Source organism: Pelodiscus sinensis, chromosome 1, assembly GCF_052426305.1.
Source record: "Pelodiscus sinensis isolate ZL-2025 chromosome 1, ASM5242630v1, whole genome shotgun sequence".
Classification (NCBI taxonomy): Eukaryota; Metazoa; Chordata; order Testudines; family Trionychidae; genus Pelodiscus; species Pelodiscus sinensis.
In genome coordinates, this window is record NC_143052.1 from 359,826,780 (window position 1) to 359,850,588 (window position 23,809).

Below are 23,809 nucleotides of genomic sequence, written 5' to 3' on the forward strand. Positions count from 1 at the left end.
CTGTGGGAGCGGTGCCTGTAGATGGTCGGTGTCAGCAAAATGTCTCCCAGCCCACGGTCCCATTCTCCTCAGCAGCCCTGCGTGGCTGGGGACTGCAGACTGCCCAGCACCAGCCTAGAAATACGCAGCCCTGTGTGGGGGCAGGAGATGGAGCTCGAGGGCCTCCCATGGTCCCTGCAAGTCCTGGGATTCTATGTTGTTCCATGTTTCTATGGTAAAAGGGATGAGAGCCCCGTGTCCTTCAGCAGATGGAGCCTGGAGTAGACAACTGCCTCGTGGGGAGCTCCCAGTGCCGGGCTGTGGCCAAGGGACGCTGGGATTCCTGGTCGTGTGCACAGCAGAGCTGTGAGCTGGCGCAGGGGCAGGGTTTCCCCCTTGCACACGGCATCGGTGAAAGCACCTGGGTGAGATTGCGGGACCCAAACAGGGAGCGGGGGAGGAAAAGAGCCGCACAGATGGGGGGAGGCTGCATAAAATCCCATCCAGAGAGAGACCCAAACCCTCATCTCATTATCGTATCAAACTAGGCTCAGGCAGAGACTGGGCTGGGGCGGAACCACCGGGAATGTCGGGCGCTGGGATCTCACCGAGATGAGAAGCGCCAGGCCCAGAGGCTGGAGGCTGAAGCCGGACAAATTCCAGCTGGAAATCCGGGCTAACGGCTGAGCCCTGAGCATGATTCACCCTTTGGAGAAACTAGAAGGGGAAGGGCTGGATTCTCCAGTTCCCAGTGCTGGCAGAGCCGGGCTGGGGGCTGTTCTGGGCATTGGCTGAGGGCTTGTGAGCACTCAAAGCATTAGAGCCTCACAGCCTTACAGCTGCACTGAGAACACTGGTCTTCTTTCTGCTGAAAAGTGGGTTCAGTGGGTACAGTGTGGAGCCCTGGCACCTCCTCGCTTCCCAGCAGGCTAACAGCAGGAAAGAGCCCCCACGACCAGCCAGAGCCCTGACATGCCGGAGGGGGAGGGGACAGCGTCTGTGCAGGGACGTGCAGCTGCCTCCTCAGCTCTTTTCTCACTTCTGATTTCAAGGGGAGTTTTGCTTCTGTGAGGCCTGAGCCAAATGCTGACCACAGCCTCAGGACTGAGCCTTGTGTTATACATTTGTTAAAACCTTTGCTCTGTGTTATACATTTGTTATACATTTGTTAAAGCCCTGGGGCACTGAAATGCAGCCACCTCTGGGCTGCAGCACATCATTGGGGAGGGGTGTGGGTGCACGGAAAAGAGGTTCCGGGGATGTAACCAGGGTCTGGGGATGCTTAATGGCCGTGCAGAGCTGACAAGACCCCAGATTCACCCTCTCTCTCAGCATGTCTACATAGCTCAGGGGCTATTGAGAGGCTGAGATTATCCACAAGAGATGGTACCTGTGAATTCAGAGACCAAAGAGTCTTCCCTGGGTCTCCCCCTCAGGCAGCCGCGTCCTGCACCTCTCTCAGCCCAGCGTCTGCAGCTGAGAGCTGACACAGCATGTGAACCATTTATAACCCAGCTCTGGGCAGTCCCGGGGGGATGAGAGGGTGTGCTCAGTCTCTGAGGGAGAAGCAGCATCTGGATGTAACCAGCCTGGCCACTGGGCTATTTACCCAGCTTTAGGCACAAGCAGTAATGAAAGGACCTTCCACAGGGAGAGGGGCTGGGCTGCATCACACAGGAACTGGTTGTGCCGTGTATATTTTAAAATGATATTTGTTAGTAAGAAAACTGGTAACAAGGCCTAGGTCTGCACAGAATGTGGCTCCTGTGAGCGCCCAGGGTAGGCAGGTCAAGACAGAGCCAGGTAAAGAAGGTGGCTACAGGCAGGCCCGGGCACCTTCTGTAGGCCCACAGGGCTGTCACTCAGGGGCCGGAGCGCAGCGACTCTCCTCACTCACTCTCCTCACGCTGGGCAGCCCCTTTCCTGCAGGGCCGTGGAAGCGCCTAGCACAGGGAAGTGCCTCCCAATACACCCTCGTGTGGTGTGACACACGGAGCCACAGGGAGAGGTGGCCTGTCCGTGCTCGTGGAGAGAGAGACAGTCACAGCCAGAGCCCCGAGTGACCCGCCGCAAACATTCCCTCCCCAGCAACTCACCCGTGCGTGAGCAGAGCGCCCTAGGAAATGAACATCAGCAAAGCCTCAGCCTGATTCCATGGAATAGTGAGGGGCAGCCTAGGCTAGCGCGCAGCCACAGGAGTGACCCTCCTTACCCTCATGGGATGGGGTATCTTGCTGGCTGCGCTTGTGCATGTAGAACAAGAGGGGTTTGCCGATGCAGCTGCAGCAGTGCTTGCATTGGATACAGAGTGAGCGCACGGCTCTTGCACAGTCGGGTGCAAACATCTCGCACTCCAAATGCCCTTCCTTTAAGTGTGTGTCAGTTTTGTAATAATAGTAGGAGAATAACCTAATGAAAAATCACAACATCTGGCCTCTTTTTGTGGGGCAACAGTAAACAACCCGTCTTGCAGGCTGCACAGAGAACCCCCTGGGGCATCTGCAGGTTTCTGCCCTGTACCCTACAATCATAGCACGGGTAGGAAACTGAAGAGGTGATCTTGTCTAGGTTCTTATACTCATGGCAGGACCATGCACTGTCCATACAATACCTGGCAGGTGTCTGCCACTTCCACACACTGCCCATTCCCTGTCAGCTGTTTCTGAAAACCCTGCCCAAAGATTCGTGACAGGCCTGGATTATCCGACAGACGTGCCGAATATGTCTCACTGCTCTCTCAGCAGCCCCAAGGCACAGAGAAGCCTTTGAAAGGCCATGGTGTCCAAAATGTATAAGGCTGGGTCCTCTCTTTCCAGGGGCTGGGAAAATCCTGCACTCGAACATATTCACGATGCAGCCCCAGGCTACGCTGTTCCCCAAATCCGTCCCCATTTTCTTCCCCTCCTAACACACAACCTGCATTTTTTCTGATGTAGGTGGGTTATGGAAGCTGTGCTACTTTTGTCAAAATTCTATGTCTGCTGTGCCAGGTACCCTCTTGTGGGTCCAGTGCCAAGTGGGCCCCCATGGGGAACGACGGTTAAAGCCAGGAGTTGGATACAGAGGTTGTCATTGACAAGGCAAACACCAGGGTATATTTGCAATACAGGCAGTCCCCGGGTTACGTACAAGATAGGGACTGTAGGTTTGTTCTTAATTTGAATTTGTATGTAAGTCGGAACTGGTACATATTGTAGGGGAAACTCTAGCCAAACATTTCTCCAGAGCTCAGTTTTATTCTCCCACACCTCACTTCCCTCAGTCCTTTATTCTCAAGCTGAGGTGTCTGCTGAGAAAAGCCGCTCCACGTCTCCCTGGTCTGCTGGGGGGGGGGGGGGGGCGCTAGCTTTGCGTCTCCCTGGTCTACTGGGGGGAAGCAGCTAGTGTGGGGTTGTCTCACCCCATTTGTAAGTAGGGATCCGATGTAAGTCGGATCCATGTAACCCCGGGACTGCCTGTACTTCCAAGTGGCAGGTGAAGGTGGCTGCTGGGAGAGGCCAAACATAGTGACACAGCGTTTCATAGAATACTAAAAGTGGAAGGGACCATGAGAGGTCATCGAGTCCAGTCCCCTGTCCTCATGGCAAGACCAAGCACCATATTCTAGACCATCCCTGACATGTGTCCGTCCAACCTGCTCTTAAATATCCCCAGTAACGGAGATTCCACAACCTCCCTGGAAAACTTATTCCAGTGTTTGACCACCCTGACAGGTAGGAAGTTTCTCCTAATGTCCAACGTAAACTTACCTTGCTGCAGTTTAAGCCCATTGCTTCTTGTTCTATCTGCAGAGGCCAAGGAGAACAATTTTTCTCCCTCCTCCTTGTGACACCCTTTGAGATACCTGAAAAAGGGTATCAATGAGCTCCTGAGGTCTCTTTCAGATCTATGATTCTATATCCCCTCTCTGTCATCTCCTTTCCAGACTAAACAAGCCCAACACTTTCGGTCTTCCCTCCTAGCTCATGTTCTCTAGACCTTAAAGGATGCTTGTTGCTCTTCTCTGGACCTGCTCCAATTTCTCCACTGCTTTCTTTAATTGTGGTGCTCAGAACTGGACACAACACCCCAACTGAGGCCTAAACAGAACAGAGTAGAGGAGAAGAATGACTCCTCGTTTCTTCCTCAAAACAGTCCTGTTAATGTAGCCCAGAATTATGCTTGTTTTTGTTGCAACAGCGGCACACTGTTGACTCACATGTATCTTGTGGTCCACTATGACCCCAAGAGCCATTTCTGTAGGTCTCCTTTTGAGGCAGTTGCTTTCCATTCTGTATATCTGGAACGGATTGTCTCTTCCTACATGAAACACTATGCATTTGACCTTATTACACTTCATCCTATTTATCTCAGACCATTTCTCCAGTTTATCCACATCATTTTGGATTATGACCCAACCTCCAAACCACTTGTAACCCCTCCCAGCTTCATATCATTTGTAAACTCAATAAGCAAACACACTATGCCAATATCTAAATCGTTGATGAAGATATTGGACAGAACTGGCCCGAAAACAGACCCCGGCGGAACCCCACTTCTTATACTTTTCTCTCTGAGAACCGTTATCCAGTCAGTTATGCACCCAACTTATAATTGCCCCATCTAGGTTGTATTGTCCTAGCTTATTGATAAGAAGATCATGCAAGACCATATCAAATGTGATACTAAAGTCTCAGTATCGCACATCCACTGTTTCTCCCTTATCTACAAGATTTGTTATCCTAAAATGAAAGCTATCAGATTGGTTTGATATGATTTGTGCTTTACAAATCCATGCTGGCTGTTACCTATCACTTTATTATCTTCTAGGTGTTTGCAGATTAATTCTTTAATTACTTGCTTCATTACCTTTCCTGGAACAGAAGTTAAACTGACTGGTCTGTAGTTTCCTGGGTTGTTCTTATTTCCCTTTTTATATATGGGCACTAGATTTGCCCTTTTCCTGACATCTCAAATCTCTCTTGACTTGCATGATTTTCCAAAGATGATAGCTAGAGGCTCAGATACCTCCTCTGTCAGCTCCTTGAGTATTCTAGGATGCATTTCATCAGGCCCTGATGACTTGCAGACATCTAACTTTTTTAAGTGATTTTTAACTTGTTCTATTTTTATTTTATCTTCGAAACCTACCCCCTTCCCACTAGCATTCACTATATTAGGCATTCCTTCAGACTTCTCGGTGAAGACCGAAACAAAGAAGTCATTAAGGACCTCTGCCATTTCCAGGTTTCCTGTTACTGCTTCTCCCTCCTCACTGAGCACTGGGCCTACCCATAGAAAGTTCCTTTCTGTCTGTAGCTGCTTTGAGCTTGTTTTGTGCCTTTGCCTTTCTAACCTTGCCCCTGCATGCCTGTATTGTTTGCCTATATTCATCCTTCATAATTTCTCCTAGTTTCCACTTTCTATATGATTTCTTTATTATTATTGGATCATGCAAGATCTCCTGGGTAAGCCAAGACAGTCTTTTGCCATATTTTCTATCTTTCTTACACAGCAGAATATCTTGCTTTTGGGCCCTTAATAATGTCCCTTTGAAAACCTGCCAACTCTCTTCAGCTTTTTCCCCGTTAGTCTTGCTACACATGGGACCTTACCTACCAGCTCTCTGAGCTTACCAAAATCTGCCTTCCTGAAATCCATTGCCTCTATTTTGCTGTGCTCCCATCTACCATTCCTTATCATCATTAATTCTGTGATTTCATGGCCACTTCCACCCAAGCTGCCTTCCACTTTCAAATTCTCAACCAGTTCCTCCCTATTTGGTAAAATCAAATCTAGAACATCTTCCCTCCAGTAGCTTTTTTGACCTTCTGAAATAAAAAATTGTCTTCAATGCAGTCTAAGAACTTATTGGATAGTTTGTGCCCTGCTTTGTTAGTTTCCCAATAGATGTCTGGATAGTTGAAGTCCCCCATTACCACCAAATTCTGTGCTTTGGATGGTTTTGTTAGTTTAAAAAAAGCCTCATCCACTTCTTCCACCTGGGTAGGTGGCCTGTAGTAGACCCCTAGCATGACATCACCCTTGTTTTTATCCCTTTTAACCTAACCCGGAGACTCTCAACACTTCCATCTCCTACGTCCATCTCTACCTCAATGCAAGTGTGTATATTTGTAATATACAAGGCAACACCTCCTCTCTTTTTTCCCCGCCTACTCTTTCTGAGTAACCTGTCCCCTTCTATAGCAACATTCAAATCATGTGCATTATCCCACCAAGTCTCTGTGATACCAACAATCGCAGAGGGCATGTCTACACAGCAAAGTTATTTCGAAATAACAGCCCTTATTTCAAAAAAACTTTCTTAGCATCTACACAGCCAAACTGCTATTTTGAAATTCATTCGAAATAGCGGAATACTTCTTTCAAATTTGGTAAACCTCATTCTACGAGGAATAACGCCGAATTCCAACTAGTTATTTCTAAATAAGTGCTGTGTAGACACTTATTTCGAAATAGGGGTCTCCAGCTTTCCCAGGGTGCCCTCATGGCCACTCCAGCCTCAGCCAAGAACACTCCTCTCCCTTTCCCCTCCCCGGAGCCCTTAAAGGGGTTGACTCTGGCCACAGTCACTGCCCCTGATCCAGTGGCCCCAGAACATGAACCAGCAAGTCACTGGCAGCCAGCCCTCCACTGCTCCCCAGGAGCACTATGCCAGCTCCATAGAGCCTGCTAGGACCTGGAGAAGGTGGGCGCCTTCCTGGCCCAGGGTGGAGATCATGGACCTTATTCAGGCTTGGAGGGGATGCCCCCCAAGTCCATGAGCTCAGCCCTAGCTGGGGGAATGTGGACGTCTATGGCAGGATAGTTGCCAGCGTGACCACCAAAGGCCACATGCAAACCCAGGAGCAGGTTCACATGAAAATCAAGTTGGTCTGTCGAGATGCCCAACCCTGAGCTCTGAGATTCCCCTCCCCCTTCTTCCCCTTGCTTCCACCTTCCAGCTCCCTCCTCCCAGTTTCCCCCTCCCTTTTCCCACCCTCTCTTCTTCCCTCTCCCACCTCCTTTCCCCAATCTCACCAGAGTTTCATTTCCCCCCAGTTTTGTTAAATAAGGAGAGTTTGTGTTCATGAAAATACATGTCTTTTATTTGACATCAGGAAGGGGGGTTAGGGAGGGGTAAGCTGAAGGATGTGAGGGAGGAATGAGGCACAAGCCCCCAGTGGGGCACCCCAGGGAGGCTCTTATTGCTCCTCAGGGTGGAAGCTCTCCTGCAGGGCCTCCTGGATACTGACAGCCCCCCGATGGACCTCCTGGATGGCAGCCTGCAGAAAGTGCAGCCAGGCTCACAGCAATGCATCCAAGAGAAGCACCAGAGAGCCCAGGGGCAGCTCTGGCTCCATGTTGCCGAGTGCTGTGGTGTTCCGAGGGAGGGCAACCAGAACACACAGAGACAAAATGCTTTGATGTCCCTCATCGAGACAAACAGAGAAAGATGAGAACTGGTTGTCCGGGCGGGGGGGTCCCTTTAAGCACAGGTCTCAGATAGCCTCAGGCAGCAGCCAAACAAATTTACCCCTGACCTGATGCCCTGCTGGACCGGGTTCTGGCCAGCCTTAAATGCAATACAGCATCCACTCAGTGTGGACGTGTTATTTTGAAATAGCAAAATGCTATTTCAAAATTCATTTTTGTGTGTGGACACATTATTTTGAAATAAGATATTTCAAAATAACACTGTAGTGTAGACATACCCATAGTTGTGTTTATTTATTAGTACTTCAAGATTTCCTGATTATTACCCATAGTGCTTGTACTTGTATACAGGCGTCTAAGATACTGATTTGATCTTGCTTCCCAGTTCTGCCTTGCCCTCCTTTTTCTTCCTCCCATTTCCATTTCTAACCCATCTCCCAGGTCACCATGTTTTTCATTTACCTATACCCTATGCCCCAATACGACAGGGACAGATTTAGCTACAGGGACAGATTTTGGCAGCAGCAGCCAAAAAAGCAAATAGAATATTAGGAATCATTAAAAAAGGGATAGAGACTAAGGGTTCGTCTAGACTACATGCCTCTGGTGACAGAGGCATGTAGATTAGGCTACCCGACACAGTAAAATGAAGCGGCGATTTAAATAATCGCCGCTTCATTTAAATTTATATGGCTGCCGCGCTGAGCCGACAAACAGCTGATCAGCTGTTTGTCGGCTCAGCGCGATAGTCTGGACGCTCCCCTGCTGACATCAAAGGTATTTGTCAACCACCCAGGTATGCCTCATCCCAGGCATACCTCATCCCAGGAGGGCTACAAAAACGATGAGGGTTTTGGAATGTGTCCCATATGAAGGGAGATTAAATAGACTTTGACTTTTCAGCTTAGAAAGGGGAAACTAATGGGGATATGATAGAGGCCTATAAAATCACGACTGGTGTGGAAAATGTGACTACAAAAAAGTTATTTATTTATTCCCACAATATAAGAATTAGGGGTCACCAAATGAAATGAATAAGCAGCAGCTTTAAAACAAACAAAGGATGTTTTTCTTCACTCTGCACATAATCAGCCTCTGGAACTCTTTGCCAGAGGATGCAGTGAAGGCTGGAACTTTAACAGGGTTACAAAATAAACTAGATAGATTCATAGAGGTTGGGTTCTTCAATGGCTATTAGCGAGTGTCAAAGTTAGACTCAGTACTCACAATTTAGCAGACCACTCTATTTATTAGCAAAGCGCTTTGCCAATATAGACAGGAAAATGAGTTCCTTTAACAAAGCCCAAGCCTCTTTATTTATACAGATAAAAGGGCGCAAACTCAAACAAGGTTACAAGATTACCTGGGGCTAGTCACGTATCTCATTTCCTTATTAACTCTCACCAATCTCCTCTGAATGTCCCACTATCATCTGAAGTGGAATCATTGTCTACTGTCTTAACATCCTTCTCTCTGCTTACACACAAACAACATTATCTTAACATTCCCCTTCCTGCAAAGGAACAAAAACCATCGTTTTTAACTCATTCAACTTTCACACCAGGATGGTAGGAATGGTGTCCCCGGCCTCTGTTTCCCTGAAAATGGATGACAAGGGAGGGGTCATGTGAGCATTACCTGTTCCCTCCCTCTGGGGAATCCGCTATTGGTCACTGTCAGCAGACAGGATCCTGGGCTGCGTGGACTGACCCAGTCTGGCAGTTCTTATGTTCTTATGTACTTAGATCATGTCCTTTCTGCAATGGGGACCCAAAACCGGTTGTGATACTTCAGATGTAGCCTCACCACTGCCAAAAAATGGGAGTAATCCTTTCCCTAGATCTGCTGGCAATTATCCTCCTAATATGCCATCAGCCTTCTTGGCTACAAGGGCTCCCTGTTGACTAATTTCCAGCTTTTCCTCCACTTCTCTTGATCAACACCAATTTTCAAAGATAATGGCCAAAGGCTCCGCAATGACATTTATCAATTCCCTCAGTACCCTTGGATGCGTTAAATCCGGACCCATGTCTAGCTTTTCTAAATAGTTTGTAACCTGTTCTTTCTCCACCTGGGGCTGTCCACCTCCTTCCCATACTGCGTTGCCTAGTGCAGTATTCTGGGAGCTGACCTTGTCTGTGAAAACAGAGGCAAAGAAAGCATTGAGTCATTTAGCTTTTTCCACATCATCTGTCACTAGGTTACCTCCCTCATCCAGTAAGGGCCCCACACGCTCTCTGATCACCCTCTTATTGCTAACATGCCTGTAGAAACCATTCTTGTTCCCCTTCACATCCCTCGCCAGCTGCAGTTCCAATTGCACTTTCACCTTTCTAATAACTCCCCTGCATTCTCAAGCAATATATTTATACTCCTTCCTAGTCATCTGTCCAAGTTTCCACTCTTGTCAGCTTCCTTTTTCTGTTTAAGCTCACCAAGGATGTCCCCTGTAAGCCAATCTGGTCACCTGCCATATTTGCTTTTCTTATTGTGCATCGGGATGGTTTGTTCCTTGGCCTTCAACAAGGCTTCTTGAAAATATATCCAGCTCTCCTGGATTTCTTTTGCCTTCTTGTTCCATCCCAAAGGATCCTGCCCATCAGTTCTCTGATGGTATCAGAGGCTGCTTTTCTGCAATCCAGGGTGAGCATTTTGCTGCTCTCCTTTCTTCCTTGGGTCAGGATACTCAACTTAACCTGGGCAGCAGTGATCAAGAGATGGTGGTCACCCACCTCTACTTCCCTTACTAGTTCCTCTCTGTTTGTGAGCAGCAGGGCAAGGTGAGGGTGGGTCCCTGACTGGTTCCTTCAGCTCTTAAGGTATAAAGGGACAATAACATTATGATGGTTCCTCATTCTCCCTACAACAACACATCTAAAAGTACCAGAGCGAAATGAGTGAACTAGGGGGAAGTTGTGATCCGAGGCAAGAAACAAAAAGCCTGCTTGAAAAAATTCATGTGCTTGTTCTAGCTAATTCAGTTGGACAGGGCTTGATTGAAACCCCAATTCGTACATTAGGTACCGACAATAGTTTTCTTTTTATTTCTCATTGTTAATCTACTTAGATCTTTTGGTGGCCAAAGAATGTATTTTACACATTGCACTTCAGACAAATCAGAGTATGTTTGGTAAAGGGGAAATTTTCAGTTCAGGAACAAGAGCTGAACACCCATTTTCCTCTGTAGTAGTGGTGCCCTGGGTAAATTCACACTAGCCTAGTTTTCAGTGGGACAAACCAGTGTGGCTGTCATAATCAGGAGTGCTGACCAGCACCTGGTGACGAAGGAGGTATCTCTGTCCCTTGCCAGGTATTTGGTCACCTAGTAACAGTGCAGGTAGGAATTTCAAACTGGGACAAAAGAATCTTTATCTTTCCCTCCTTTGTTTGAGTCAGGGCATTTTCTTCCAAGTAACAGGGAGATGGGAGGCCCGTCTCTCTCCAAGAAAAAACTTCTCCCAGTGTTAAAGTAGGGCAAAGTTTAGATAGTTCATCAGGCTTTGCTCTTTTCTGGTGTGGGAATTTGGAACTGATGTCTGAGCTGTTAAAAGTGTTTTTCTATTTCTCTCTCTTCTGTAATGGAAACGTTCTAACCCATGGACTTTTCATCTGAGTATCTAAATCAATGGGCAGCTCTTTTTCATCTTGCCATGTTATTATGCCTGTAACTGTAGTTTTGTTTTGATAATAAAAGTTGTTTTTTCTAATTAACTGGTATTGGTTCATTTTGTGTGCTGGAAAGTCTGTCTGACTGACTGCGCGGTCAGGTATTACAGACTGCAGCTTGTTTTTCTCTTTTCTCTTTTACAAGCACTATTTGGGAAAAGAGCATGAAATACCACTGAGGTTTTAGGGAGGAGGTTTCCCAAGAGATCTCTTCCCTGGTTTTCTTGGAATTACAAAGGTGGTGGCAGCAGATATTCCCCAAATTCTGGGCATTAGGATTTTGGAGGGAGTTTTTTGTACCAAAGCCTGTGGAGGTAAGGTTTTGCATTGCTTTTGTGGGCCCCCACTTCTACATTTGTTGTGCCAAGATGGGGAACAGCCTTGCCAGCAGCCCTGGGGTCCTCTGCTGGGAAGCTGGAGGGCAGGCTGTAATGTCTGCTGTGGGTTCATGCAGTGGCTGGCCAGAGACTCCATGAACACACTGGGTGCAGGCCCTGTCTGTGGACATTGAGGGAGCTTTGAAGACATTCTAGCTTGTCACATCCCAGAGCAAGAGGAGAGCCAGGCTGTGGAGTCAGAGGCCCCAGCTCCACCTCCTTTCCATGTGGAACTCTGAAAGGCAACAGCACCCCAACATGAGAATGATCCAATAAATAACAGGGCAGGGGGAGAGGAGCAAGCAGGAAGAACACAAGAAAGGGCGCAGTAATGCCTGGGGCCCCCAGGGAAGATGTAGATTAGGAGTGGGGTCTCTGGGCAAGGGTGGGGTAGGTGGTAGGTCCTTGGGTGTCCAGGAACAATGAATAAGTCGCACACAGACCAATTCCCCAATTTCTTAAATGAGAAAGAAATATCAGGAAAGGATTGAATTGCTCTTTGACTAGCCAGTGAGTCATTTAGTGAAGAAGGCCAGGCAGCCTGTCACCAGCCATCTCAGCATGGAGCTCTCCCCAAGAGCAAGGGCACCAGGAGAAAACATTTAGGTTCCTTTCAGAGTAACAAACTGGAACAGCCTGGCCCGGATTTGTTTGATCCTCACTCCGTAGATGATGGGGTTCAGCATGGGGGGCACCAAAAGGTACATGTTGGCAAAGAGAATATGCAAATGCAGAGGTATTTTGAGGCCAAACCGGGTCATGAGAGAGGAGAAGAGATTTGGAGTGTAAAATGTTAAGATGACACACAGGTGAGAAGTGCAGGTCCCAAAAGTCTTGAGCCGGGCGTCCTTTGTGGGGAGGCGGAAGATGGCCCTAAGGATCTGGGTGTAGGAAATGACAATAAAAATCACATACAGACCACAGCTACAGAATAGCGCAAAGAGGCCGTAGTAACTACTGACGCGGATGTCGACACAGGCTAGCTTCACGACAGGCATGTGCTCACAGTGCGTGTAGGGGATAATATTGGTTCTACAATATGGCCACTGACTCGCCAGGACAGGAAAGGGCAGTGCAAGTATGGCACCTTGCAGCACCACAGCCAGGCCCATCTTGGCCACCACGGGGTTATTCAGGATGGTGGAATGTCTCAGGGGATGGCAGATGGCCACGTAGCGATCGAAAGCCATGGCCACCAATATCCCAGATTCAATCACCGAGAAGGAATGAACAAAGTACAACTGGGTGAGGCAGGCATTGAAATCAATCTCTCTGGAATTGAACCAGAAATTGCTCAGTATTGTGGGTAGAGTAGATGTGGACAGGACCAGATCAGTGACGGCCAGCATGCAGAGGAAATAGTACATGGGCTCATGGAGGCTCGGCTCCGTCTTCACGATGAACAGGATGGTGAAGTTCCCCAAGATGGTTATGGCGTACATGGCACAGAAGGGGATGGAGATCCAGACATGGGCTGACTCCAGGCCAGGAATGCCCAGCAGGATGAAGGTGGAGGGGTTGGTGAAGTCGGTTGTGTTGGAATCTGACATGGAGGGGGGGGCGAACGTGTCCAAAGCTGAGGCAAAATACTGTTCACTGTAGGTATCTTATGACCCCCTGCTGACCTGTACGTGACCAGGACCAATGGCAATGGTCACAGTGCAAATGCCTGAAAGGACAGAGAATGTTTGTATGAGGCACAATACGCACTGATGGAGACTATTTTCGTGGTGAAGTGGATCGGTTGCTATTCACACACTGAAAATGATCATTATTCAGAGAAATGAATTATAAAGAAATGATGCTACCACTGGCAATTGCATATTTTATGGTGCTTCCAATATCAATAGTGTCTACAGTCTTGCTGTGAGAAACCCTAAAAGGGAACAGCAGCAACAACTCAGGGAGAACACCAGGTTCTCACAGCTATCAGCACCAAGAAAACCCACACTCATTCACACTGGTGGAGGAACAAGAGCCCATACCAGACAAATGGGATGGAGAATTACCCGGCCAGACGTGTGCTCAGCTGTGGTGACCTCGTCTCTGTAGAGGATACAGCAGATAGACAGGGGCGTTCCGAGGCAAACCATGGGAATGGGGCAAGCTGCTGTACGGGCAGATTGAAGAGTCTGTGAAGAAACAAGAAGGGGAAGATGATGGAGGAGAGGAAAACAAAGCATAGAACTGGTAGAATGGCGCGTTCCGAGACAAACCATGGGAATGGGGAGCCTGCCATGAGCGGGCAGATTTGAGAGTCTGTGAAGAAAGCAGAATGGGAGGATGATGGAGGAGAGGAAAGTGAACAACAGAACTGATTGCATTCCAATGGGCAAAGAGAGAAGAGTTCCCAACCCATAGTATCCGTACATCAGCACAACCGAGATGGGGGGAAATGTTAGTCAAAAAATGAGAATGGAAATTGGATGTTCTTTAACATGCATTTAGTAAGCATGTAAATAGTCACAGTTCCACAGTCCAGAAAGTGCTTAAAACAACGTAAGACTTCGGTTGTGCCAGGAAAACAGGTGTGCCTGGAATGGGACTGCTGCTCATAAAGCCAAACAGAAGGAATCACCAAATAATGGACAGTCGTGCAAAGTGACAGAACGCGGTGAATGTTGAATGAAGCTGAACCAAACTGAGCCAGAATCTTAGAACCGTGGAACACTGAAACTGAAAGGGCCCTCGAGAAGTCATCAAGTCTAGTTCCCTGCCCTCGTGGCCGGACTCAGCATGTAGCCCATGGTGTGGTTTGGGTCTATGCAGGGCTCACTTCATGGCCTGCGGGTGGGAGCCAAAACAAATTAGTCGTCAATATCATGGTTGTCTGTTGAGATGCGTTTTAGTAGTTAAATTCCTGGACTGTCATTCCTCATTCAAAGTGCTGTCATATGAGTGGAAATTGGGTAACTATTGCAGTTTATTAATATCAGCAGAACTGACTGAAATGGGGCCTGTGTGTTCTGCAGTCTTGCCTTGATCTTTGTATTCATACCCATCAGTGTGAAAGAAGCTATTTGCATATATTTGCAGTGAGGGAGAGTGTTAAACCCCATATACAGTGGCACCTTCAAGATGGGAGCATCAGAGGCTATGTCTAGATTACAGGCTTCTTTCAGAAGAAGCTTTTCCAGAAGAAATCTTTCGGAATAACTTCTTCCGAAAGATCATGTCCACACTGCCAAATGCATCGAAATGGACTCTATCTCACATGTAACCTGCGATTGCTATGGACGGGGTGGCCACCAGGGAAACTCTGCTTTGTCCTCTTCTTCCGAAAGAACTTCCTCTTCCCCGTCCACACACGCCTTTTTCCAAAAGAGCTCTTTTCGAAAAAGTCTTCTTCCTCGTAAATTGAGGACTACATGGCTGTGCCTAGGCTACACGGCTCCATCGACGGAGCCATGTAGATTAGGGTTGTAGGCAAAGGGAAATGAAGTGGCAATTTAAATACTCGCCGCTTCATTTAAATTTAAATGGCTGCTGCGCTGAGCCGACAAACAGCTAATCAGCTGTTTGTTGGTTCAGCACGGCAGCCATTTAAATTTAAATGAAGCGGCGAGTATTTAAATCACCGCTTCATTTCCCTTTGCCCAATAAACATATCCGCTGTGTTGAAAAGAAACCTCTTCTTTTGGAAGAATGCAATTGCAGTGTGGACGTAACTGTAGTTTTTTTCAGAAAAATAGTTCTTTTTCCAAAAAATCTTTGTAGTGTAGACATACCTTACAGTTTCAAAGTGAACGATCAACCACACACCTCATTCAGAACCTGAGGTGCTCCTTTGGGAATGAGCAGAGCCAAAAACAAACAATAAGAAAGGCAAATATGGGACAATTTTCTTTTAAACATAAACGACTAAAAGTAAAGGCAAAGTTTGAACAAAGAAAGGTTAGGGGAAAATGGAAATCATGGGTGTGGGTGTGACAGTGAGTCAGGGAGAACAGTCAAGAGCAGGCTCCGGCAGCCAGTAGAAAAGAGAGGCTTTATTGCTTCTCCAGGATAGAGCACAGCATAGAGGTGAGGTGTCACAGCATAGACGTGAGGTGTCACAGCATAGACGTGGTGGCAGCGGATTTCCCCAGATCCATCTATTAGGATTATGGAGGAAGTTTTTGTACCAAAGCCTGTAGAGACAAGGTTTTGGGGCACTCTTGTGGACCCCTATTTCTACATTTGTTCTGCCAGAGTGGGGTACAGTGTTCACACACACAGGGAAAAAGGGAAGGGACTCTCAAGAAAGGAGCCCTGTTCAAAGGGATCGAGGGGTCCTAGTGGACGACAAGCTGTGAGTCAACAGTGTCACACAGTTGAAAAACAAAAAGCAAATTTCTTTCTGGAACTCTATAACAGGGGTGTTGTGAGCAAGACAGACGAGCTCTTCTTTTCTGCTCTGCACTCAATTATCCCCAGCTATTACATTCTGTCCAGTTCTGGGCACCACATTTTGGGAAAGCTGCGGGCAGACTGGACAGGGTGTGGAGTGGAGCACCACGCTGGGGGACAAGGTAGGAAAGAGCTGTGGGGAGCAGGGTCTGCAGGCGAGGGGGCCGCCCTCCCCATCGCTCTCCTGGGCTGGGCACAGGGGACAGAGCCACGCAGAGCTGTGGGAGCGGTGCCTGGGGATGGTCGGTGTCAGCAAAATGTCTCCCAGCCACGGTCCCATTCTCCTCAGCAACTGTGTGTTGCCGGGGGCTACAGATTGCCCAGCTCTGGTCTGGAAATACTCAGCCCTGTGTGAGGGCAGGGGACGGGCTCAAGGGCCTCCCACGGTCCCTGCCAGGCCTTGGATTCTGTGTTTCCATGTTTCCATGGTAGCCAAGATGAGGGTCCCTTGTCCTGGAGTAAAGGGAGCCTGGAAAGGATTCGGGGTAACTGGATGACCACCTCGTGGGGAGCTCCCAGTGCCGGGCTGTGGCCAATGGATGCTGGGATACTTGGTCGCATGAACAGCAGAGCTGTGAGCTGGAGCAGGGGCAGCGTTTCCCAGTTGCACACGACATCAGTGAAAGCGCCTGGGTGAGATCGCGGGATCCAAACTGGGAGTGGGGGAGGAAAAGAGCTGCCAAGATGAAGGGAGGCTGCATAAAATTCCAGGTGGAAATCTGGGCTAAATGCGGAGCCCTGAGCGTGATTCACCCTTCGGAGAGACTGTGAGGATTCTCCAACTCCCAGGGCTGGCAGAGCCGGGCTCGGGGCTGTTCTGGGCATTGGCTTGAGGGCCTGTGAGCACTTAAAGTGTTACAGAGTCACAGCCTTACAGCTCCACTGGGAATCTTGGCCTTTCTATGCTGAAAAGTGAGTTCAATGGTTGCAGTGTGGAGCCCTGGCACCTACAGGCTTCCCAGCAGGCTAACAGCAGGAAAGAGCCCCCACGACCAGCCGGAGCCCTGACATACCAGAGGACAGCATCTGTGCAGACACACACAGCTGGCTCCTCAGATCTTCTCTCACCTCTGATTTCTAGGGGGCTTTTGCTTCAGTGAGGCCTGCACCAAAAGCTGGCCACAGTCTCAGGACTGGCCCTTGTATGATACATTTGTTAAAGCCTTTCCTCCTGAAAGACCCCAGTGCCACTGCTACGCAGCCACCTCTGGGCTGGAGCACATCATTGGGGAGGGGTGCGGTTGCACAGAAAAGAGGGATGTTTTGGCCAGCGATAGTGAAGCAAACTCATCCTCTGTCGCAAGGGTCCGGGGATGTTTAATGGCCGTGCAGAGCTGAAAAGACCCCAGATTTACCCCCTCTCTCAGCATGTCGACATAGCTCAGGGGATATTGAGCAGCTGAGATTATCTGCAGGAGACGGTACCTGTGAATTCGGAGACCAAAGAGACTTCCCTGGGACTCCCCCTCAGGCAGCCGCGTCCCGCACCTCTCTCAGCCCAGTGTGTGCGGCAGCGTTCCATGCCAAGAGCCAGCACTGTGTGTGAACTGTTTATAACCCAGCTCTGAGAAATCCCGGGGGAGTTTGCTCAGCCCCTAGGGGAGAAGCAGCATCTGGATGTAACCAGCCCAAAGACTGGATTATTCATCCAACTTCAGGCACAAACAGCAATTATTGGACCTTCCCCAGGGAGAGGAGAACTCTGGGCTGTGGGCTGAGCCACAGACGAACTGGCTGCTCCGTGTTTACTTTAAAATGATATTTGGTTAGTGAGAAAGTTCGGCACCAGGCCTAGGTCTGCACAGAATGTGGCACCTGTGAGCGCCCAGGGTGGGGGGTGGGCAGGAGACAGAGCCACAGGGAGAAGGTGGCTACGGGCAGGCCCGGGCACTTTCTGCAGGCCCACGGGGCTGTCACACAGGGGCCAGAGCGCAGCGACTCTCCTCGGTCACTCTCCTCACACTGGGCAGCCCCTTTCCTGCAGGGCCGTGGAAGCGCCTAGCACAGGGAAGTGCCTCCCAACACACCCTCGTGTGGTGCGAGACACGGAGCCACAGGGAGAGGTGGCCTGTCCGTGCTCGTGGAGAGAGTGACAGTCACAGCCAGAGCCCTGAGTCACCCACCGCAAACACAATCAAAGTCTGAGGCCGATGTCCTACAAGAGAGAGGGGCAACGTAGGCTAGGGAATGAGCCACACGTCACCACTGAGAACAGCCTCTCGCCAGCCTCTTTGGAACCCCCCTTCAGGGAGTTGCAGGCTGCTCTCAGATCCCCCCTCACTCTTCTCTTCTGCAGACTAAATAACCCCAAACCCCTCAGCCTCTCCTCCCAGGTCATGTGCTCCAGCCCCAAATCTACTCTGGTTGGTCTCTGCTTGACACTAAGGGTGTGTCTAGACTACAGGGTTTTGTCGACAAAACTATACCTGAGTCCACACTGCCTTTGAGTTATATCGACATAACATCGACAAAACTCAGCAGTTTGGTCGACGTATGTAAACCTCATTCTACGAGGAATAACGCCTTTTGTTGACAGAGTTCTGTCGATAGAAGGCATTATTGCATCTACACTGTCCTTTGCGTCCACACTGTTATGTCGACAAAGCAGCTTGCTTTGTCGACAGAACTGGATGTCGTCTAGACGCTCTTTGTCGACAGAAGTTTTGTCGACAGTATCTGTCGACAAAACTTCTGTCAACAAAACCCTGTCGTCTAGACATACCCTAAAGGAACACTCACCGATGCTAAAGAGCGCTTGGACGACTGAGAAGCTAAAGGAGCTCTCAAGGATGATAATGTCCTAGTGGAGAAGCTACATGAATTCTTTGCTTCAGTCTTCACAACTGAGGAGATAGGGGAGATACCCAAATCTGAGTCATTTTTTTAGGTGACAAATCTGAGGAATTGTCCCAGATTGAGGTGTCATTAGAGGAGGCTTTAGGAAAAATCGATCAACTTAATAGTAACAAGTCACTGGGATCAGATGGCATTCACCCATGGGTTCTGAAGGAACTCAAATGGGAAAATTCAGGACAAATTAACTGTGGTTTGAAACCTATCCTTTAAAACAGCTACTTGTACCTAATAACTGGAAAATAGCTATGTGACACCAATATTTAAAAAGGGCTCTAGAGGTGATCCCGGCAAATACAGACCGCTAACTCTAACCTCAGTACCAGGCAAAGTATTAGAAACTATATTGAAGAACGAAATTATCAGGCACACAGATAAACATAATTTTTTGGGGGGGGGGGAGTCAATATGGTTTCTCTAAAGGGAAGTGTACATTGGAAAAAATAACCTCAACTTTATGTTTAATATGATGGGGGCTAACTTAGCTACAACTACTCAAGAGAAAGATCTTGGAGTCATTGTGGATAGTTCTCCGATAACATCCACTCAATGTGCAGCAGCAGTGAGAAATGCAAACAGAACGTTAGGAGAAATTTAAATAGAATAACGCATAAGACAGAGAATATCTTATCGCATCTATATAAAACCATGGTACACCCACATCTTGAATTCTGTGTACAGAGGTGGACTCCTCATCTCAAAAAGATAAATTGGCATTGACAAAGATTTGAAAAAGTCCAACAAAAATGATTAGGGGTTTGGTATGGAAGAGAAATTAAAAAGACTGGGACTTTTCAGATTAGAAAAGAGGAGACGGGGGGGATATGACAGAAATCTCTGAAATCATGACTGGTGTGGAAATGTGAATAAGGAAAAGTTATTTACTTATTCCCACAATAAAAGAACTAGGGGTCACCAAATGAAATTAATAGGCAGCAGCTTTAAAACAAAAAAAGCAAGTTTTTCTTCACTCAGGAGAACTCCTGTGGAACTCCTTGCCAGAGGTGAAGGCCAGGACTTTAACAGGTTTCAAAAAAGAGCTAGATAGATTCATGAAGGTTAGGTCCATCAATGGCTATTAGCCGGGATGGGTAGGAATGGTGTCCCTAGCCTCTGTTTTTCTGGAGGTAGCTGACGGGGGAGGGACCACGTGAGTATTACCTGTTGTGTTCCCTCCTTCTGGGAACACAATGTCAAGAAAACCAGACATTGTTGATCACTACCCCTTGGGTTCGACTGTCTAGCCAGCTTTCTATCCATCTTACAGTCCATTTATCTAATCCATTCTCCCTTAACTTGTTGGCAAGAATATTGTGGAAGACTGTATCAAACGCTTTGCTAAAGTCAAGGTGTGTCACATCCACTGACTTCCCCATGTCCACACAGCCAGTTATCTCATCACAGAAGATAATGAGATTGGTCAGGCACGACTTGCCCTTCGTGAATCCATGTTGACTATTCCTGATCACCGTCCCCTCTTCCAAATGATTCAAAATGGATTCCCTGAGGATCCCCTCCATGATTTTTCCGGGGACTGAGGTGAGGCTGACGGGTCTGTAGTTCCCTGGATTGTCCTTCTTCCCTTGTTTAAAGATGGGCCCTACATTTGTCTTTTTCCAGTTATCTGGGATCTCTCCCGATCTCCACAAGTTTTCAAAGATAACGGCCAAAGGCTCCGCAATGACATTTCCCGATTCCCTCAGAACCCTCGGTTGATTTAAATCGGGGCCCATGCAGTGCCTACTTCCTTCCCATAGTGGGAGCTGACCTTGTCTGTGAAGACAGATGCAAAGAAAGCATTGAGTACTTCAGCTTTCCCCACATCATCTGTCACTAGGTCACCTCCCTCATCCAGTAAGGGCCCCAAAGCCTCTGTGATCGCCCTCTTATTGCTAACATGCCTGGAGAAACCTTTCTTGCTGCCCTTCACATCCCTTGCCAGCTGCAATTCCAATTGTGGTTTCTCCTTCCTGATAACTCCTCTGCATTCTTGAGCAGTATATTTATACTCCTCCCTTGTCATCTATCCAAGTTTCCACACTTGTCAGCTTCCTTTTTGCATTTAAAGTCACCAAGGATTCCACCGTTAAGCTGGTCACCTGCCATATTTGCTATCCTAACTGCAAACATCAGGATGGTTTGTTCCTGGTCCTTCAAGAAGGCTTCTTTTAAATACAGGCAACTTGCGTAGACTCCTCTGCCCTTCATGTTAGCGTCCCAGGGAATACTTCCCATCAGTTCTCTGAGGGAGTCAAACGCAGCTTTTCTGCAGTCTAGGGGATGTGGTTTGCTGCTCTCCTTACTTCCTTGGGTCAGGATCCTGAACTCGACCATCTCATGATCACTGCTGCCCAGGTTGTCACCCACCTCTGATTCACCTACTAGTTCCTCCCTCTTTATGAGCAGGAGGTCAAGGTGAGCCTCGGTCCCTGGTTGGTTCCTCCAGCACTTAAGTTATCAAAGGGCAATAACATGACAATGGTTCCTCACTCTCCATACAACAACACACCTGAAAGTACCAGAGCAAAAAGACTGAACTAGGGGGAAGTTCTGGTCCTAGGCAGGAAACAAAAAGCCTGCCTGAAAAAACTCACCTGCTTGTGCTAGCAAACTCAGCTGGACAGTGCTCGATTGAAACCCCAACTAGTATATTAGGCACAGACAATAGTTTGGTTTTTTTTATTTTTCATCATTAATCTACTTAGATCCATTTGTTATGCTCCTTTCGAAGCTCTCCTTTGGTAGCCAATGAATGTATTTTACCCAACATACTGCGAATTGTCTGAAATTCTCAGCTCAGGAACAGAAGCTGACCACCCATTTTCCTTTGCAGCAGTGGTGCTCTGGGTTACAAATTCACACTGGCCTAGTTTTGAGTGGGGTAAATCAGTGGAGCTCTGGGTTCTCTGCCTTGAAGCTGGATGATAGGCTGTAATCTCTGCTGTGGGTTCATACAGTGGCTCATGAGAGACTCCATGAACACAGTTGGGTGCAGGCCCTGTCTGTGCATGTTGGGGGAGGGAACTTTGAGGCCTTTCTAGTTTGTCACACCCCAGAGCAAGAATTGAACCAGACTGGGGAGATAAAGGCCCCAGCGACACCTCCATTCCATATGGAACCCTGGAGGGGGTGGCAACCCATGACGGAGATGATCCAATAAATGATGGGGGGGGGAGAACAGGAGCAAGCAAGAGGAAAGGAAACTTGGAAGAAAAGGCACAGTAATGCCTGGGGCCTCAAGGGGAGACATAGAGCAGGGGTGGTGTCTCTGGGCAAGGGTGGGGTAGGTTGTAGGTCCAGTTACAATGAGTAAGTCACACACAGACCAATTCCCCAATTTGTTACAACGAGAAAGAATTATCAAGAAAAACTGAATTGCTCTTTGACTAGCCAGTGAGTCATTTAGGGAAGAGGGCCCAACAGCCTGTCACCAGCCATCTCGGCAAGGAGTTATGCCGGAGAGCCATTGTATCAGGAGAAAACATTTAGGTCCCTTTTAGAGTAACAAGCTGGAGCAGCCTGGCCCGGATCTGTTTGGTCCTCACTCCGTAGATGATGGGGTTCAGCATGGGGGGCACCAGGAGGTAAATGTTGGCAAAGAGAACATGGAAATGCAGGGGTATATTGAGGCCAAATCGAGTTGAGAGGGATGAAAAGAGAGCTGGAGTGTAAAAGGCTAAGATGAGACATAGGTGCGAAGTGCAGGTCCCAAAAGTCTTGAGCCGGGCGTCCTTTGTGGGGAGGCGGAAGATGGCCCTGAGGATCTGGGTGTAGGAAATGACAATAAAAATCACATACAGACCAAAGCTACAGAATAGCGCAAAGAGGCCGTAGTAACTACTGATGCGGATGTCGACACAGGCCAGTTTCACCACAGGCATGTGCTCACAGTGCGTGTAGGGGATGATGTTGGTTCTGCAATATGGCCACTGCCTCGCCAGGAAGGGATAGGGCAGTGCAAGTATGGCACCTTGCAGCACCACGGCCAGGCAGATTTTGGCCACCACAGAGTTATTCAGGATAGTGGAATGTCTCAGGGGATGGCAGATGGCCACGTAGCGATCGAAAGCCATGGCCACCAATATCCCAGACTCAATCACTGAGAAGGAATGAACAAAATACAACTGGGTGAGGCAGGTATTGAAATCGATTTCTCTGGAAATAAACCAGAAATTGCTCAGTATTGTGGGTAGTGTAGCCGTGGACAGGACCAGGTCGGTGATGGTCAGCATGCAGAGGAAATAGTACATGGGCTCATGGAGGCTCGGCTCTGTCTTCACAATGAACAGGATGGTGACGTTCCCCAAGATGGTTACGACATACATGGCACAGAAGGGGATGGAGATCCAGACATGGGCCCACTCCAGGCCAGGAATGCCCTGCAAAATGAAGGTGGAGGGGTTGGTGAAGTAGCTTGTGTTGGAACCTGACATGGAATGATGAAGAACGTGTCCAATGCTGAAGGAAGATGACAATCGACTGTATTTCACTTATGATCCCCTGTGGACCTCAATGTGACCAGGGCAATGGTCACAGTACAAATGCCTGAAAGGACAGAGAATATTTGTGTGAGGCACAATATGCACTGATGGAAACTATTTTCATTGTGAAGCTGACCGGTTGCTCTTCACACACAGGAAAAATATTTCTATTCAGATAAATGACGCTACCACTGACAATTGGATATTTTATTGTGCTCCTGGTGTCAATTATGTCTACACCTCCTCTTGTGAGAAGCCATGAAAGGGAACAGCAGGAAACACACATCAGGGAGAACACCAGGTCCTCACTGCTATCAGCACCTGGAGACCCCTGCTCATTCACACTGGTGGGCTGCGTCTAGATTAGCACGATTTTGCGGGAATACTTTGAATGGAAATGATTTTCTGTTAAAAGTTCTTCTGAAAAAGCGCGTCTAGATTGGCCCAGATGCTTTTGTGCAAAAAGTGCTTTTGCGCAAAAGCATCCGTGGCCAGTCTACATGCCTCCAAGCAAAACGGAGGTTGGGGTAGGGGAGAGTTTGACCTGAGGGAGGAGGTTTCCCAAGTGATCTCTTCCCTGGTTTTCTTGGAATTACTTGGGTGGTGGCAACAGATTTCCCCAAATCCGTCTATTAGGATTTTGGGGGA

General features: G+C 48.2%; 2 protein-coding genes across 2 annotated transcripts; both read right to left on the reverse strand.

The window, feature by feature from the left end:
* Positions 1-12,040: 12,040 nt before the first annotated feature.
* On the reverse strand, positions 12,041-12,988 carry LOC142827798 (olfactory receptor 52E2-like). The gene has a single exon (XM_075923681.2). It carries the CDS (start codon positions 12,986-12,988, stop codon positions 12,041-12,043), a length of 948 nt encoding a protein of 315 aa, XP_075779796.2.
* A 9,177-nt stretch (positions 12,989-22,165) lies between these two features.
* On the reverse strand, positions 22,166-23,113 carry LOC142827802 (olfactory receptor 52R1-like). The gene has a single exon (XM_075923692.2). It carries the CDS (start codon positions 23,111-23,113, stop codon positions 22,166-22,168), a length of 948 nt encoding a protein of 315 aa, XP_075779807.2.
* Positions 23,114-23,809: the final 696 nt, after the last annotated feature.

Bases quoted from the DNA above. Each gene is read 5' to 3' on its own strand.
- LOC142827798 (XM_075923681.2), bottom strand. From the start codon at position 12,988: ATGTCAGATTCCAACACAACCGACTTCACCAACCCCTCCACCTTCATC.
- LOC142827802 (XM_075923692.2), bottom strand. From the start codon at position 23,113: ATGTCAGGTTCCAACACAAGCTACTTCACCAACCCCTCCACCTTCATT.